Source organism: Scylla paramamosain, chromosome 3 (genome assembly GCF_035594125.1).
Source record: "Scylla paramamosain isolate STU-SP2022 chromosome 3, ASM3559412v1, whole genome shotgun sequence".
Lineage (NCBI taxonomy): Eukaryota > Metazoa > Arthropoda > Malacostraca > Decapoda > Portunidae > Scylla > Scylla paramamosain.
In genome coordinates this window covers 12,658,984-12,677,315 of record NC_087153.1, presented here as the reverse complement: position 1 = coordinate 12,677,315, position 18,332 = coordinate 12,658,984, and the positions used below count along the sequence as shown (strand labels likewise).

Genomic DNA, 18,332 nt, shown 5'->3' with positions numbered 1-18,332 from the left:
TAAAATCTTCTCGGGCCCAATGTTTAGTGAATATTGTACGAGCCTTGATGATAATTTTGGCTTAATTGTTCTCGTAAGTATCCAAATAGAGATTCATGCCCAGTAGATAATCCCTCTCTATCCCAGTTTAGATCTCACTGAGTGTTTCCAGGATGTCCCAAGGCAGGATATCTCAGCGTTCGCGTCACCGCCTCATGTTTGCCGTCGAGCGAGATAGTTGTCGATTCAAATAATCTCCCTATTTATACTTTTCAAAATATCATCTCTTACATGCACAAGATGAAGCAGCGCAGATAGCCAATAGTAAAGATATAGTAAGCATGTAGTTCAGTTCGTTTAGAGATCTGCATTCTTTTATCCTGGACATTCGCTTACGTTCTTACGAAAAAATAAATAAAAAGCTGCCACAATCACGGCACAAATTCAGTAGACCTGTGGAGCCCTTCTTGTTTCATAGATTGCATGAACACGCGAGAAAAAAAAAAAAAAACAGCTTCTATATATAAGTAGATCTGTTGATCTTTAACTAGGCTATCTACTGAACCGACTCATACAGATAGCGGTTAGGAGGTCAACTCAAGATGCATAATGGCCTTGGGCTCGAAGTGCATTAGGCAGACGAAGGCTAGCTCACGCAGCGCGCTCATGTCTGTACCCGGAGGCTCAAGTGGGTGAGACTGAGGGACCTAGAAAAATGTATACAGACCATGCCCGCACCTCACCCACGCCATCCTGTAAACAACGCCCTCGCACCTCTCTCTCTCTCTCTCTCTCTCTCAAACCTGCAATCATGACGCTCTTGACTATTTCCTCTTGTGCTCCTTCTCTTTACATGTATTAATGAACACGCAGATAACTAAATACTTGCAAGATAGCGAAAGTACCCCCGTTTAGGGAGGAACGACTCAATCCCTTGGTGTTGTTGGACCAAAATAAAGTTCTGATAATGAAAAATTACGAGATCCTTCACAAAACACTTAATACATTTTAAAATACTGTCCAGGCTGTGTTTTGAGATGTCTATTCGTCATCTTAAATGACTTGTCTGTTACCAGCACTGAAAAAAAAAGTAAGGAAATTTAGTGAAGAATAAAAGTTTTGCGGGGGGAAAAGTCTCGCGAAAGAGCTAATGAAACAAAGCAATCCAACCGACAGTTCCTTCACTTCATAATGATGATCGACACTTGACTCCTTAGGTGATAATTACCTGATCCCTCAAGTGGCGGGCGCCTGTTTGTGTGTGTGTGTGTGTGTGTGTGTGATTTGCAGGAGAGAGAGAGAGAGAGAGAGAGAGAGAGAGAGAGAGAGAGAGAGAGAGAGAGAGAGAGAGAGAGAGATGCAATGAATAGGGATTAACCTTGCGCCAAACTCCTCCTTTAAGGTCCATCAGTTAACACTCAGCCCATCCAATGGTTCGGAGGGAAGAGTGAGGGTAACTACCTCTTTTCACCGACGACCGTTCACAACGACTGCTGAACCAGCACCGACAGTGCTCGTATCTTATAGTATTATTACCAGTATTACTCCGAGTCTGTTATTTTATTTTATGTATTTCATTATTTGTTTTATCTGCCTCGTTCACTCCGTCAGTGCTGCACGTGTCAGCCCGCATTATTGAACACGGAGTGAGGAAGGTCGTGCGTCAAGCTTTTTATGCCTAGCACTTCAGTGTTCTCGCTCTTTTTACTGTCACACATTTTACAATGATAACGAAATATATTCAACATTTGTGTGGTGGAAAAATATAACTGAAAAAAAATGACCGTGCAACAACAAATAGCGAATCATTCGACACAAAACAATTTATCAGTGTTCTTGTATCTATCCAGTGATGAGGCTGTTGATGAAGCCAGCAGATATCGGACTCATCATAAGTATCTATGCGGGGTAAATTCATGTCACCAGGAGATAATGGCATCATAAGATCTAAACTTCAAGTGGGGGAAGATAAGACGCACCCTACAAGTGGCACACCTCGAGCTCAATGAAGGCATCCTCGTGTGGTCTCGCACAAGGCTGCCCTCAACAAACAAACAAGTGTTGCCACAACGCGAGCTTTCTTCACCTGAGCGCTGAGTAGCACGCATTCAATTTACTTCAGTGGGCCTAAACAATTGCCACTAACTCTGACCACTAATTTGTTGAATGTTTGTAAGAGGGGATAAAAGCAACTTAGTGGGGCGCCACCTGTGCGGGAGGGGGTGGTGGCTGTGGCACCTCCACGCGAGTGCCGAGGCAGGAACACGGAGAGAGGGCCAGTCGGTACTAGGCCGCGACACGGTTGGTGTAGATCCAAAGTGCGCTGAATCAATACGCTGTTAATTTCTCATTATCATAGAACATAAGACTGGAATATGTAAGCATCAAAGTTACACCGCCATCGCTGCTTGCAAACTGATAAAAGAGAAGGTGGATCTCTACAGTCACATTGGAAAACCACTCTCAATATATGACTTGTGAAAAGTTATAGCTGCTTTACGAATAATTCTTCGTTAGAAACTTTGTGCTGCACCACAAATAAAGTATAAAAGGAAATCACATAACCAGATATGAACTTCGTCAAGAATCAAAGCCGTCTCCTCGTGGTAATATTATTGCTAATATTGGCCACTGTTACAGGTAAGTCTGTCATCAGGTGTATAGTATTACCTGAAGAACAGATTTAACTAGCTTAACGTGGATGAGGATTCGTAGAGAAATTAAGTAAAATAAATTTACTGTTAAGTTCAGTAATACTTCTTTCGAATTTTAAAACATTGGGCTCTTAATAAGTACTTCAAAGTTCAATAATAGTTCCGATCAGAGCTTTGAGCTCTGAAAAGGGACTTCAAGGGCCACAGAGATAGGTTTTCATGTGTGATTTTCCTTGTGAAATTTTGTTAAACTATCACTAGAATCAAGAAAACGGCAAAAACGCTCTTTGATAACTTTTGACTTTTAGCACTCTTATTTGAGAGTGGTCCCTCCATCAAGTATTTGCGTTGTGTGCGACTTGTGAAGTTGTGACAATGTGACAGAGTGCAGGTACAGCAGACACGCTCCCTGATAAGATGACGCTAATACCGAGTGCTTCATTAGTCATTCAAAGGGAGAAGACAAACTAATCTCTCTCTCTCTCTCTCTCTCTCTCTCTCTCTCTCTCTCTCTCTCTGCTCGTTGGAAAGAACTGCGTAATTTATGAACTGCCTGAGATACGTAAATTACGCACTGGGGAGTTAGGCTGCTAATATAATTGCTATGCTATATATTTTATGACTTTTGTATAAACATTTCCTTGTATGTCTTGTGAAGGCATAAATGAATTTGTGTCCTATAAAATCTTGTCGCTGTCGTTGGATCACGTTGAATTTTACTTAGTGCGACCAGCCATCTCTTCAAGGATTGTGCCGCTGCCCTTTGAGTCTTGATACCGACTTTATTGTTAAACTTTTTCGCGTCATCACGAAAAGTTTTAAGTAACTATAATAAAGGTTACTGAAATTTATGGGATGATTTAATGATTTTAATGATAAATTTATAAGGATATTCTGTATCGTCAGTGGGGAAAACGTTCATATGAGAATTAGATTAATCATATCTGTGGACTTTGAAAAAAAAAAAAAGTCCTTGTGAAAATTCAGAGCGTTTAAAATTACTAACAGTTATTATGCTACTTATTTACATGTGAACATGTTTTACTGTATACAGGATTCGAGTTTTCTCACGTTGTACTATTCCCATATTTAATTTCATTTAACATTTTTACCTTACCCACGTGGGTATTACAAACACCACTTAATTCTGCCTCTAAACTTCATATTCCAAATGTCAAAGCCTCTTTTTGAGAAGCTGGCAACATCTCGTTTTTTTTTTGTTTTTTTTTCAAATATGCCACCTTTCACAGTGATTACTTTTCTCTCCATGTGTTAGTCCCAGTACTTAATTTTAACTCTCTCTCTCTCTCTCTCTCTCTCTCTCTCTCTCTCTCTCTCTCTCTCTCTCTCTCTCTCTCTCTCTCTCATTTGTGCGCATCACCACTTTCTTTAGTATGATACCTCTCCTGTGATCACTTTCTCATCTTTGCTATCAATGTTTCCATTATCTATCGATTTTCCTTAGTTACTGTGTACTTCCACCTCATCCTCTCTGCCTATATTCATTGGTTTTCACTGGCCCTCTTTACCTATCCGCGTCTTTTCCTCGCAACCGTCTGCCATACCTAATATCAGATTCCACTCTCCCATCTCTGCAGTCTTTCTTTCCCTCCCTCAACATACCCGTATCTTATCTCGTTGAAAGAACTGTGTAATTTCGTTATAAACTTATATTTATGAATTATAAGACGTGTAGTAAAACATTTCATATGTTTGTAGTCAAAATGCATTGCTCCATCAGCTCCACCTTACCGTTGATGGTAATGTTGGAAAAACAATATGTACATAATCGGTCGTGCAGTACAATATAGCTGTTCATGGCAAACCCCATAACTCCCTTATTTGATTCTTATTAATCAACAGCTTTTCAAATATACCATTTGCCATTGAAAATTTAGTTGGCATGGCTGTTGTTTTATAATATTTTCTCTCATGATGCAGGGGACCTGGCACCAACATTTGGGATATGCTGTGCTTACGGAGCCAACTGGGCCCGAGAATCCCAGCAGTGCTCTGCCTTTCCCACTCCCATCAATGAACTTCCCACTGAGCACCAGTCCATTTGTGTCACTGCTGCTGGAATCTGCTGCCTGAGATACTTTAGGTGTGGAAAGATGATTATTCCTGTTCAGGAATTTGTCTTTATCATGTTCCTAAATTTCTTTATTCTAAATCTTAATGTAATACAGTGATAATTATGTAATACTGCTCCTCTTAGTAAGGACGAGGTGTAGCTCCCAGAGAAAGTCATAAATAGTCACAGGGTATGATAGTGAATGGGTTAGACTGCAGAGCATTTTTGCCATCAGCTCTATGTTTTATATATTCTAATTCACCATGATCATTGTTATTCTTATATCCAACTGTATTTATCCCTCATGCTGATGCATTGTCCATTTTGGCCTCTTAAAGAAACACACACACACACACACACACACACACACACACACACACACACACACACACACACACACACACACACACACACACACACACACACACACACAAAAGTGTATAAATTAACCCAAACTATTCTTTATACATACTAATGGGAAAATAAAGAAGAAGGAAGGTGTATCAAGATCAAAAATTGAAAGAAAAATCTATGATGATGCACAGGAGGAGGTTATGAACAATAGTTTCAGATCAGTATTTACTGTGGAAGAGGAGTTTGATGCTGGAAGGGATAAGTTGGTGAGGAATATACCAAGTACAGTCCCTGTCAGTTATGAAGAAATACTTAAGATGATGGAAGAACTTGATGTAAATAAAGCAACTGGTCTAGATGGAGTATCAGACTGGATATTGAAGGAATGTAGAGAACAACTGGCTGATAAAATTCAGTCTTGTGGTGACATCACTATTACAGGGAAGAGTACCAAAAGATTGGAAGAGAGCAAATATTACACCAATATACAAAGGAGGAAATAAGGAAAATCCACTAAATTATAGACCAGTGTCCTTGACTAGTGTTGTAGGAAAATTATGTGAAAGAACAATAAAGGAAAGATGGATGGAACACTTGGAAAGAGATAAAGTTTTAGTAAATTGTCAATTTGGATTTAGGAGAAGATCATGCTTCATGAACTTATTGTCCTTTTATTCAAGGGTAGTCAATATTGTGCAAGAGAGAGACTGATGGGTGGATGGTGTCTGCTTAGACTTGAAGAAAGCATTTGGCAAAGTACCACACTGAAGATTGCTATGAAAGATAAAAAAAAAATAAGGAAAAATTGGAGGAAGACTGCTGGAGTGGATGGAGGATTATCTGGATGATAGAGAGATGAAAACTGTAATACAAGACCAAAATTCATCTTGGCTTGGTGTCCCACAGGGGTCAGTGTTGGGACTGATAATGTTTGTAATATATGTGAACAACATAAATGAAGAAATAGATAGTTATATGAACTTATTTGTGGATGATGCTAAGCTGATGAGAAGGGTAGAAAATGTAAATGACTGTATGGTACAGCAAGATGATTTAAATAAGATAAATAGATGGAGTAAATCTTGGCAAATGGAATTCAATTTAAGTAAATGTAAAATAATGGAGTTTGGTAAGAGTAAGAAAAGAAAACAATATCATTATGAGATGGAAGGTGTGAAGTTAAAGAAGTAAAAAAAAAGAAGTGGATTTGGGAGTAACAGTTACTGAAAATTTGACTCTGGACAGGCACATTGATAAGATTACTGGAGAGAAAATGAATTTGTTAAAATGAGTAAGAATGGCATTCTCATATTTGGATAAAGAAATTATAAAAAAATTGTTGATTTCCATGATAAGACTAAGACTGGAATATGCGGCAGTGGTGTGGTCTCCTCATACAAAGAGGAATATTATAAAATTAGAAAGAGTACAAAGAGCAGTCACTAAGATGGTTCCGGAGTTGAGTAAATTAACCTATGAAGAGAGATTAAGAATGTTGGAAATTCCTACCCTTGAAAATAGGAGAGACAGAGGAGATTTAATAAACATCTATAGAATGATAAATGGTATGGAAAATGTGGACAAAAGAAGGTTTTATAAATTTAGACACACAGATTACAAGGGGACACAATAAGTTAAAGAAAGTTAATTGTAGAAGAGACATTAAGAAGTATAGTTTTCCTCACAGAAGTGTGAACAAATGGAATGAACTCAGTGAAGACATTGTAAATGCTAAAACTGTCAGTGCTTTTAAGACCAAACTAGATAGATATAAAGACAGGATACTATGAGATTACTCCCCTCCCATAAACTACAACTAGGTAAATACACACACACACACACACACACACACACACACACACACACACACACACACATCACACACATACACACACACACACACACACACACAGGAGTAGTAGAGGAATTCATAACCTTGTGCTCAAGCTAGAAAGACAAGATCTTTGGTGATTCTTTGGCATATATTCTGTACAAGGTGAAATAGAAAGTTGAAAGTCAAAAGGCCATAGATGAATCAAGAGATAACAACAGTTTGGAAGAAAAATTTCACATACTGACTGGTGAAGTATTACAGACATTCTAAATAAAGTCTGTTGCTTCTGGTAACTTCTCCAGTGGTTGAATGAAATGGCACTTATCAAATGCACTGAAGGTGTGCATTTGCCCTGACTCCCACAATCTGATAGAGCACCCATTGATAGCATTTCAAGCTTTTCATCCTACATCAACCTTATAGGTTTGTTTCAGGAAGCTTGTAGGGTTTTTCTTGGACATTTGGATGGTTGGCCACACTCATAATGGCATAAGCAGTATTTTTTATTTAAGTGACAATATAATATTTTCACATAAATGATAATCATCTATATTATTATAAATAGGAAAACTTATAATAATGTCCTTCTTGTTACAACTCAGTGCACTGTTTCCTTTTCTGATACATGTTGTTGTGTCACCAGGAATGAACAGTGTCAGAAGGGAAGCCAGGCAGCACAGCTGGGGCATGACTGTCTACCCTCAAGTAGTCAGGGTGGGGAGTACTTCAAGGTAACTTTAAGTGTGTACATTTGCTATATGTGATACAATCATGTGTAATATAAGTGGAATAAATTATACTTGTATGTCAGTCTATGGTTCATGTGAGTTCAGTTTTATGTTATTTTTTTTATTTTTTTTTTATTTATTTTTTTAAGTTTGCAGATGCAACATGAATTCTGACTTATTTTCATTCCATCATTTTTTTGCCCAAGGACTGCTGCCAGGCATGCAAGCTGGGCATTTTCAGTGGTGGCATGGGCATGGGTTGTGGCACACGTTTCAAGTTTGGTTTTCCTTGGGACAATGCCTATCATGATTGCTGCAATCAGGCAACATCAAGCAACTTATCCCCAAACCTCCCTGGTAGTTCTCAGCAAAGGCTTGGCTTCCTCATGGGAAAGAGTAAAATCTGACTTACAGGTTGTACAAAAATGGATTAAAAGAATATTATTTTGAAATCTATTTTTAGTGTAGTGAATGCATTAACCTTACTGCTTTGAATCTTCAGGTAATCAAGTAATAGACAATGAGAATCTATACCCAGGAGTGCCAAGCTCACCTAGTGGTATCCCAGGTCAGTGTCTGTGTTTACCTAACTATGATATATGAGAAATGAGATTACACTTATAGGATCTTGCTCTATATGTAATCAGTACTTTAAATTTACAGAAAGTCTTTAATTTATCATGTCCTTATTCAGAGCATTGTTTCCCAGTACTCAAATAGGAAAACTTCTGTATATGTTTTTCTCCTTCAAGCATCTTCTTTTCTCCAGCATCATACCCTCTTGTATATGCTTGTCTTGAAACAAATTATTCTACTGTAAATCACATTGTGTGTTGTGTGTGTGTGTGTGTGTGTGTGTGTGTGTGTGTGTGTGTATTTACCTAGTTGTGTTTTACAGGAAAAGAGCTATGCTCGTGCTGTCCTGTCTCCATATCTATAAGCATCCAGCTTAACTTTAAATTCATGAATATTTTTTGCTTGTACCACTGTTTCATCTAAGTTATTCCATATTTCTATGCTTCTATTTGGGAAACCATATTTCTTGATATCTCTTGTACTTGCTGTTTTCTTCAATTCCACTCCATGTCTTCTTGTATCTCTTGATAAGTCTTCTTTGTCAACTTGATCCTTACCCTTTAAAGCTCTGTATATACCAATCAGGTCTCCTCTTTCTCTTCTCTCTTGTAATGATGGAAGCTTCAATCTCCTTAATCTTTCTTCATAGGCTAAATCTCTCAAACTTGGTACCAATTGGTTGCAGCTCTTTTGGATCCTTTCTGTTTTCCTTATTTCCTTTTTTTTATTATGGGGTGACCAAACAATTGTGGCATATTCCAGTTTTGGTTGAATCACATATTCCATCAACTTTTTCATCATCTCTTCATCCATGTAAGCAAATGCCCCTTTCATCTTTCTTATCATCTCTTCATCCATGTAAGCAAATGCCCCTTTCATCTTTCTTAGTAACTCATAGGTTTCCCCAACTATTTTGTTTACATGTTTTTCTGGTGATAAATGTGTGTGTGTCTGTGTGTGTGTGTGTGTGTGTGTGTGTGTGTGTGTGTGTGTGTGTGTGTGTGTGTGTGTGTGTGTGTGTGTGTGTGTAATTACCTATTTTTTACCCAGTTGTAATTTACAGGGCCTGAGCTACTCTCATGTGGTCCTGTCTCCATATTTACACTTGTCCAGCTTTTTTTTCAAATTGTGCAAACTTGTTGCTGATATTACCTCCTCACTTAGATTGCTTCATAATTCTGTATTTTTCTGTGGGAAATTATATTTCTTTATGTTACGTAAGCATCTTCCTTTTCTTAGTTTTTTTGCTGTGTCTTCATTTAAAATTGTTATTTCCTTCTATTAGCAGTAGTTTCTCATTATCAATTTCTTATACTCCATCCCACAATTTATATATCAGTATTAAATCATCCTTTCTTTTCTTTGTTCCAGTGTTGGCATAGTTATTTCCTTTAACCTGTCTTCATATGTTACTTCTAGTTCTAGAACCATCTTTGTTGCCATCCTTTGTATCCTTCCTAGTTTTTTTACGTTTCTTCTTGTGTGGAGACCACACTGATTCAGCATACTCCAGCTTTGGTCTAATCATAGTGGTAATTATCATTCTCATCATATCTTTATCCATGTAGTGGAATGCTGTTCCAGTATTTCTCACCATTCTACGTGTATCTCTGAATATCTTTTTTACATGTTTCTCCGACTGTTGACTATCCTGTATTATCACTCCCAGATCTTTCTCTTCTTGTACTTTTATTATTTCTTCATTTTCCATTTTATATGTCTATTTTGGTCTCTTTTCACTTTTTTCCCATTTCCATTACATGATATTTTTTCACAATAAATTCCATATCCCATTTCTTACTCCAGTCCTAGATTTTATTCAAATCCTCTTGTAGAATTTCAGTCATTGTTTCTTCTTATATGTCTTTGTAATTTTGTATCATCTGCAAACAAACTCCTGTAACTCTTTACTCATTCAGGAATATCATTTATGTAGATCAGGAAAAGTATTGGTGTTCGCACTGATCATTGTGGTACTCCATTATCTACTTTTCTCTATTTCTGTTTTACATCTTTTACTAATGTCCTCATTTCTCTTCCCTTTAAGTAGCTTTCCATCCAGTTTATTATTCTTCCATTTAATTCTCCTACATTTTCTAGCTTCCATAGTAGCTTGTTGTAGGGAAATTTGTCAAAAGTTTTTTTTAGATCTAAATACACACAGTCTACCCATCCATCCCTCTCCTGTGTTATATCAATCACTCAAATAGAAGCTCATCAAATTTGTTACACATGGTCATTTTTGTTTAAAGCCATACTGTTATTCTAATATTATATCATGTTTTTCTAGAATTTTTGTCCACAGTTTCTTTATCACTTATCACAGATCTTACATACTATGCTGGTCATTGATACTGGCCTATAGTTTAGTGGTTCTTTCTTTCCACTCTTATAAACTGGCATTATGTCTGCTCTCTTCCATTCCTGAGCCACTCTTCCAGTTGATAATGAGTACTTTATTATGTTGTTTACTGTTTCAATTTATTGTTTCCTACACTCTTTTAAAATGAAACCTGATACTCCATCTGGTCCTGTTGCTTTTCTCTCTTCCAGTTTTTCCATTTATGAATCTGTAGAACAGTTTTAGTTTGTCCTTGCACTTTTCAACTATATCTTTTTTTCATATAATTTCTCTTCCTTTCTCCTTATTTTCAAATATTCATTTCCTGGTATCTTAAAGTCCCATTTTTTTTAGGGGGGGTTTGATTTCTTTTAATTTTTATCCATGCTTTTTCTCTTTTTTTTTCCTTGCATTTGCACATCTTGCATTGAACCACACCTGTTTTTCTTTTTCTTTAAGTTTGTATTTTTAAACATATTCATTCACTCCTGTCTCATATAGTTTCATAAAAATGTCATACTTATCTTGCACATCATTTACTCTTCAGTTTTCCCAGTCCATTTCTTTATAAGTTTCATAGTTCCCATAGTTTTTCCTGTTTTCTTTGTATAATTCAGCCTCTTATTGACATCATTATCAGTCTCTTTTTTTATCATTACATGGCCGCTTTTTCCCATGGGGCACATGTATCTTAATTCTTTAGTTAGGTCAATTCCTTTTGTTAATATTAGGTCTAGTCTTGTTGGTTTGTCATCTCCCCTATATCTTGTATTTTCAGTCACCCATTGCATCATTGTGTTTTCCACAGTCAGCTTCAGAAATTCTTCCCATGCAGTCTCATTTCCTCCTGCCTTTAACATTTCCTAATTTAGTTTTTTGCAATTAAAGTCACCAACCAATAATACTCTTTTATTACTTTTGATTAATTTACTGAAGCACTGAATGGTATTTTCTATTATTTTCTCATAGTTTTCCTTGCTCCAAGAACTTGTTTTTGAGTAGTACATAGGTTGTTATTACTGTCAGTATTTCTCCATTATTTTCCTCCAAGTTAATACTCATTATTTCTGCTTTTCCTTCCCCATATTTTGCTATTTTTGTATTTACCTCTTTTCTTGTCATTATCATTACACTTCCCCCTCCTTTTACAAATCCTGTCTCTTCTCCATAAATTGCAGTTATTGTTAATGACTATCTGGTTTTCTTCTTTTAGCTTTGTTTAAATTAAACATATCACCTTTGGATTTTTTCTTTTAAATAGCCTTGTAATTCCAGTTTTATGTGTATCAACCCATCTATATTTGTATACATCACATTCAGTCCTTCATTTTTACTAATTCTTTCTATTTTATTATAATTTATTTTTCTTCCTTTATGTACCATTTCTTAACTCAGTCTTCCAAACCTCTCCCCCAAAAAAGTTGTTCTTGATTAATTTTTATCTTTAGCCTCTTCATACATTCCTTTCATTTTTTTGCATTCTTCTTCATTTCTATTCTTCCTAATGTATATATATTTGCAGTCTTCTACTTCTTTTAGTTTAGATGTTGTGTGTATTTACCTAGTTGGATTTACCTAGTTGTATTGTACAGGGCATGAGCCAAAGCTCATTTTGTCCTGTCTCCATAACCATATTAATCCGGTTTCTCTTTAAACATGTGTACACAGTTTGCCAAAACCACCTCTTCCTTCAAATCATTCCAGATTTCTTTAGTTTGATACAGGAAGCTGTATTTCTTGATGTCACTTGAACATCCACTCTTCTCTGTTTTCTTCCCATGCCCCCTTGTATGTCTCTCTCTCTCTCCTCTGTCTGTGGTACCTAGTCATTTCTGTCTGTTTTTTCTATATTGTTTACTAATTTGTACATTGTTATCATGTTTTCTCTTTCTCTTCTCTATTGTAGTGTTGGTAATTTCATCTCTTCAAGTCTTTCTTCATAGCTTAAGTCTTTCAATTCTGGTACCATCTTTGTCACTATCCTCTGTATTTTTTCAGTTTCTGTATATCTTTTTTTCTTTGTGGATCCCAAACTACAGCTGTGTGTGTGTGTGTGTGTGTGTGTGTGTGTGTGTGTGTGTGTGTGTGTGTGTACATATACATTTTGTTAAGTGAACAATTTCATTCCATCTCTATCTCCTGATAACAGATCCAGAAAATCTGTGTGAACAGTTATCTGGCAAGCTGTGTTCAGATTTCTGTGTACCAACACCTGGCTCATACCGCTGTATGTGTCGTCCTGGGTTTACTCTCTCCAGAGATGGCAAGACCTGCATTCAAGATGCTGTAAACAACAGGTGAGAGCTTGCAGCAATGAAGTCTATTTTTGCTCTCTCAGATAATGAAAAAGTTTATCTAACTCAAACTATTTATCTAGATCAGAGCTTCTTGTAATTCTTTTTTATCAGTTTCTAGCATGACTCTCCATCCCCTGCTTCTCTTAATAGGATATAGCTCACTCTAGCCTTCATATATCTCTGAGAAAGAAATGATTGCAAATGGGATGTGTGCACAAAACAAGGTAATTCAGTGAGGATACATGAAGTCTTCCAGCATTAATATAAAGAAACTTACATAATATGGATAATTTTTCTACCTTGATCTTCTCCAAGTAACTTATGTATTTATATATAGTGGCAGAAATTTATAAGCATTCCGATATCCTGGGGAAAATAAAAAAAAAGTTAACTGTAATGATGATGATAATGATAATATAATAAGGAAAACACAGCATGTGTGAGGGTGGACAGAGAGGAAGGGAAGTGCAGTATTGCATGCTGCATTATCTGAATTACTGATTGCATCTTTCATATATGTAGCATTATGATTGTCATGTTTCCCTTTAGAGTATCACAGAAACACATAGAAATTTTATATTAAGGCGGGATTGATTTTTGCTTGGGATTGAACCCTGTCATGAAGGTATAAAGTACAGTGCCTTGGTCTTAGAAATTGAGACCAGACAATAACAGTATGCTTCACTGATCCACATAGGTGTGAAGAGAATAATCCCTGTGACCATATCTGCATGGACACAGGTGTTTCTATAGTGTGCTCCTGCAACCCTGGCTTCATCCTTGAGGCTGACCAGAAGTCCTGTGAAGGTAAAGTACCCTGCACAAGTATCATATTTGATGCTTTATTTGGGCTCAGCACTGTGGTGAAAGGCCTCTATGTTCAGTTTGCAATGCCCTTCTGAAGCTACTGGATCCAAGTGCTTGTTTTGTGTGTGTAATTATGTAAAAATTGTACAATATGCCTTTTTATTTCTCACTGTTACCTTAAAACTGTTTAAACTTTTGAGTCAATGCTCTTGATTATCATATTTGTATTTTCAAAGCCAGAAGAAATCAGAACAATACTAGAAATAATGCATTTCCTAATTCCTCAAGAGTTTATAGATAGAATAAAGATGAAAACAGAAGGGCCTATTGTATATAAATATATACTTAAGTTGTATGGCAGAAGTATTCTTTCTGATAATCTGAATACTATTAATAGAAAATTTAAACTCATGTTTGTCATCATAGTTTCAGGATCATGATGAAAAGGGTTTTTGTCAGATAATGGCACCAAGCATGAAAAATGTAAATCAATGACAGTAGAAACTTTGATTGTATGAACTGCTATAAGATGAAAATGCGCATGAAGAAAGGTAACACAGTACTTAATACTTGTGTTCATGACTTGATACAAAACAAAGAAGCCATGGGGAAATTAAAATTACCTTATGTTGATGTATTTAGTCTTTTTTCATAATCCAAGACATTTTTATATTTTTCTCTATTACCTCAGATTTCTCTGGTATGTACCAGCCAAAGTTTTATAAGCAAATAGAGTGTAGTACTGTCAATGATGGACCCAACTAAGTTTACTGCCATGGTTCCATATGCATTCCAAGTCTAAATTTTTACATTATTGTATATGCAATGTTCTTCAAACTATTGAATTTACTGAAGCTAGTGGAAAGCAAATTGTGGTGTCATTATATGTAAGTGACTGCTTTGACAAATTATCTCTTTATTGAGGCTTGAGGCTTGAATGTCTTTGTTATTTTTGCTTGGGCTATATTCTTTCAGAACATTCTTTTAAATCACAAAAGTGTTTGTAAAAATGGCAGATATAAACGAGTGCAGCAGTGGTGTGCATGGCTGTGTGGCAGTGGAACAGGTGTGCTATAACCTGGTGGGCTCTTATGTCTGCATCAACGCGGATGGCTCTTTCTCTGCCCCTGGCCCTACACCCATCCAGCCTGGCTCTCCTAGTGGTCTGCCAGCAGATTCCAGGATCACTGCCTTTGATAAAAATGAAGTAGTACAAGGTCGGAATCCTTTAATTCGTGGTGGCCATGGAACACTTGGGGTGCAAGGGTTTCCTGGGGCCAGTCCAGAACCTGGACTCTCAGGTTTCTCCCAATCTCATGGCCGCTGTCCACCTGGCTACAGTTTCAATCTTGACTCGCAAGCATGTGATGGTGAGTTGATGATATACACTTGTTAGTGGTTCTTATACATATACTTTCTTTGATACAAGTTATGTATCCATAATTTATGAGAGCATATTTTCTCTATTTTTTCATTGATGACAGAGAAAAGATGTATTTGGTGATGAATATCTGCAGATGTTGATGAGTGTCAGGTGACTTCTGGCCTGTGTGTTCGAGGAACAATCTGTCAGAACACCATTGGCTCCTACACCTGCACACATATGCCTGTTGTTGACTGTCCATCTGGGTTTGCTTTTGATTTGAATCTGCAGTCTTGTTTGGGTTTGTCATTGTGGGTTATTTTTTTCTGCTTACATTGCTTTGAAACTTCATGAAGCTTGAGGTAGATGGTTGCCTGATACATTTTGTGTTACCATCAGTAAGCTGAAATATTGGACTGTTGGAGATAAAAGGTAAAACAAGCTATTCACTGAAACATTTTCTCCTTAGATGTTGATGAGTGTGAAGATGGTTCTCATAATTGCAACTGGACTACCCACCTCTGTGTGAACAATCAAGGGGGGTACATGTGCCAGGAGAAGAGTGGGTCTTCAGAATGTGTTGCTGGGTATAAATTCAGCACTCAACAGCAAAAGTGCATAGGTATGTATCATTGTGAAATAGTAAAGCATGAAACTTCTGACCCTACTGAATGAACCGTTGGGATTCCCTGCAGGTTGGTGTATTCTTCAATTGACATTCTCACCAGGTGGGTTATACTTTATCAAGTTTAGAAAATCAGTACCTTTATCACTAAAAAAGTGGCTCAGTTGCATTCTGTGTTGTGTTTGTGAAACATATTTGAGTGGTGTTATGGGGAATGCATTTTTAGCTTGTGGAGTTACATCCATCAGAAATAACTTGTAAACTGAAAACTCATAAAGCAGAATATCTTCTGCACAGAATCACATGCATTATATTCATCAAACCATAATCCTGTAACTTAACAACATCCCTGAAATGTTATAGAAACTATTTTATCTATTTTTTTATTTTTTTATTTATTTAAGAGAGACACTGGCCAAGGACAGCAAAGATCCAATAAAAAAAAGGCCCACTGAAATGTCAGTTTCTGAATAGAGTCCAAAGTGGTAGTCAAAAATTGAAGGATAAGTGTCTTGAAACCTCCCTCTTGAAGGAGTTCAAGTCATAGGAAGGTGGAAATACAGAAGCAGTCAGGAAATTCCAGAGTTTACCAGAGAAAGGGATAAGTGATTAAGAATATTGGTTAACTCTTGCATTAGATATGTGGATAGAATAGGGGTGAGAGAAAGAAGAAACTCTTGTGCAACGAGGCTGCGGGAAGAGGGGAGGCATGCAGTTGGCAAGATCAGAAGAGCAGTTAGCATGAAAATAGCAGTAGAAATTAGCAAAAGATACAACATTGCGGCAATGAGAAAGAAACTGAAGACAGTCAGCTAGAGGAGAGGAGTTGATGAGATGAAAAGCTTTTGATTTCATCCTGTCTAGAAGAGCAGTATGAGTGGAACACCCCCAGACATATGAAGCATATTCCATACATGGACGGATGAAGCCCCTGTACAGAGTTAGCAGCTGGAAGGGTGAAAAAAACTGGCAGAGATGTCTCAGAATGCCTAACTTCATAGAAGCTGTTTTAACTAGAGATGAGATGTGAAGTTTCCAGTTTAGATTATAAGTAAAGGACAGACCGAGGATGTTCATTGTAGAAGAGGGGGACAATTAAATATCATTGAAGAGGGGATAGTCATCTGGAAGGTTGTGTTGAGTTGATGGATGGAGGAAATGAGTTTTTTGAGGCATTGAACAGTATTAAGTTTGCTCCGTCCCAATCAGAAATCTTAGAGAGATCAGAAGTCAGGCATTCTGTGGCTTCCTTGCATGAACTGTTTCCTTCCTGAAGGGTTGTACATCTATGAAAAGACATGGAAAAGTGCAGGGTAATATCATCAGCATAGAAGTGGATAGGACAAGCTTAGTTTAGAAGATCATTGATGAATAATATGAAGAGAATGGGTGGCAGGACAGAACTTTCAGGAACTGTTCCTCAGGAACGGTGACCGTCTACCACAGCAGCAATAGAATGGTCAGAAAGAAAACTTGAGATGAAGTTACAGCGAGAAGAATAGAAGCCATAGGAGGGTAGTTTGGAAATCAAAGCTTTGTGCCAGACTCTATCAAAAGCTTTTGATATGTCTAAGGCAACAGCAAAAGTTTCACCAAAATCTCTAAAAGAGGATGACCAGAACTCAGTAAGGAAAGCCAGAAGATCACCAGTAGAGCAGCCTTGATGGAACCTGTACTGCCAATCAGATAGAAGGTTGTGAAGTGACAGATGTTTAAGAATCTTCCTGTTGAGGTTAGATCCAAAAACTTTAGATAGACAGATAGATTAAAGCACTATGACAGTAGTTTGAGGGATCAGAATGGTCACCCTTTTTAGAAACAGGCTGAATATAGGCAAACTTCCAGCAGAAAGAAAAGGTAGATGTTGAAAGACAGAGTTGAAAGAATTTGACTAGGCAAGGTGCAAGCACAGAGATGCAGTTTGGGAGAACAGTGAAAGGGACCCCATCAGGTTCATAAGCTTTCTGAGGGTTTAGGCCAGTGAGGGCATGGAAAACATCATTATGAAGAATTTTAATAAGTAGCATGAAGTAGTCAGAGGGTGGAGGAGAGGGAGGAACAAGCCCTGAATCATCCAAGATAGAGATTTTAGCAAGGTTTTGAGTGACAAGTTCAGGTTTAGAGATAGATGTGAGGAAAAGAAGAAGAAGCAAAGTTATTAGAGATGTTTTTGGTTAGATGCCAGAAGTCACAATGGGAGTTAGACCTTGAAAATTTCTGACACTTTCTATTAATGAAGGAGTTTTGGCTAGTTAGAGAACAGACTTGGCATGCTTCTGGGCAGAAATATAAAATGCATGAGATTCTAGTGATGGAAAGCTCAAGCACCTTTTGTGGGCCATCTCTCTATCATGTATAGCACAAGAACAGGCTGTGTTAAACCAGGGTTTGGAAGGTTTAGGTTGAGAAAAGATTGAGGAATGGTTGCTTGAAAGCATGTTAAGGTGGAGTAAAGATCAGCTTGAATCAAGTAAAATTTGTAGGTGAAAGTTTTAGGATATGTTGGTTTTACTATAATTAGCTTGTGCTTGATTGCATGTGGTAAAGGCTTATGAGTGTGTTAATGATGAAGGGATCAGTGTCAATTAACTTTGCTTCAGGGTTGCTGTGTGTGTGTGGGAAGGTGTTCTTGTTGTTTTCTGTTATCCATGAGACTCTGAGCTTCCCTTGTGATCTCATAGCCTTGTGAAGTAAGGCTTC

General features: G+C 37.3%; 1 protein-coding gene across 9 annotated transcripts in view; it reads left to right on the top strand.

Moving 5' to 3' along the window:
- Positions 1-18,332, top strand: part of LOC135115889 (fibrillin-2-like) — a 41,708-nt gene that overhangs the window by 1,823 nt on the left and 21,553 nt on the right. For 3 of the 9 annotated variants that reach the window (XM_064033005.1, XM_064033021.1, XM_064032995.1), the window contains exons 1-10: positions 1,949-2,619; positions 4,575-4,737; positions 7,539-7,626; positions 7,830-7,980; positions 8,126-8,191; positions 12,690-12,837; positions 13,535-13,644; positions 14,661-15,014; positions 15,162-15,308; positions 15,477-15,629. In XM_064033005.1, the coding sequence (XP_063889075.1) occupies positions 2,550-2,619; positions 4,575-4,737; positions 7,539-7,626; positions 7,830-7,980; positions 8,126-8,191; positions 12,690-12,837; positions 13,535-13,644; positions 14,661-15,014; positions 15,162-15,308; positions 15,477-15,629 (1,450 nt within the window). In that variant the 5' untranslated portion in view covers positions 1,949-2,549. Of the gene's footprint in view, positions 1-1,946; positions 2,620-4,574; positions 4,738-7,538; positions 7,627-7,829; positions 7,981-8,125; positions 8,192-12,689; positions 12,838-13,534; positions 13,645-14,660; positions 15,015-15,161; positions 15,309-15,476; positions 15,630-18,332 lie in introns of those variants that run through there. The other 6 variants (XM_064033015.1, XM_064033063.1, XM_064033027.1 and 3 more) reach the window with 6 other exon arrangements.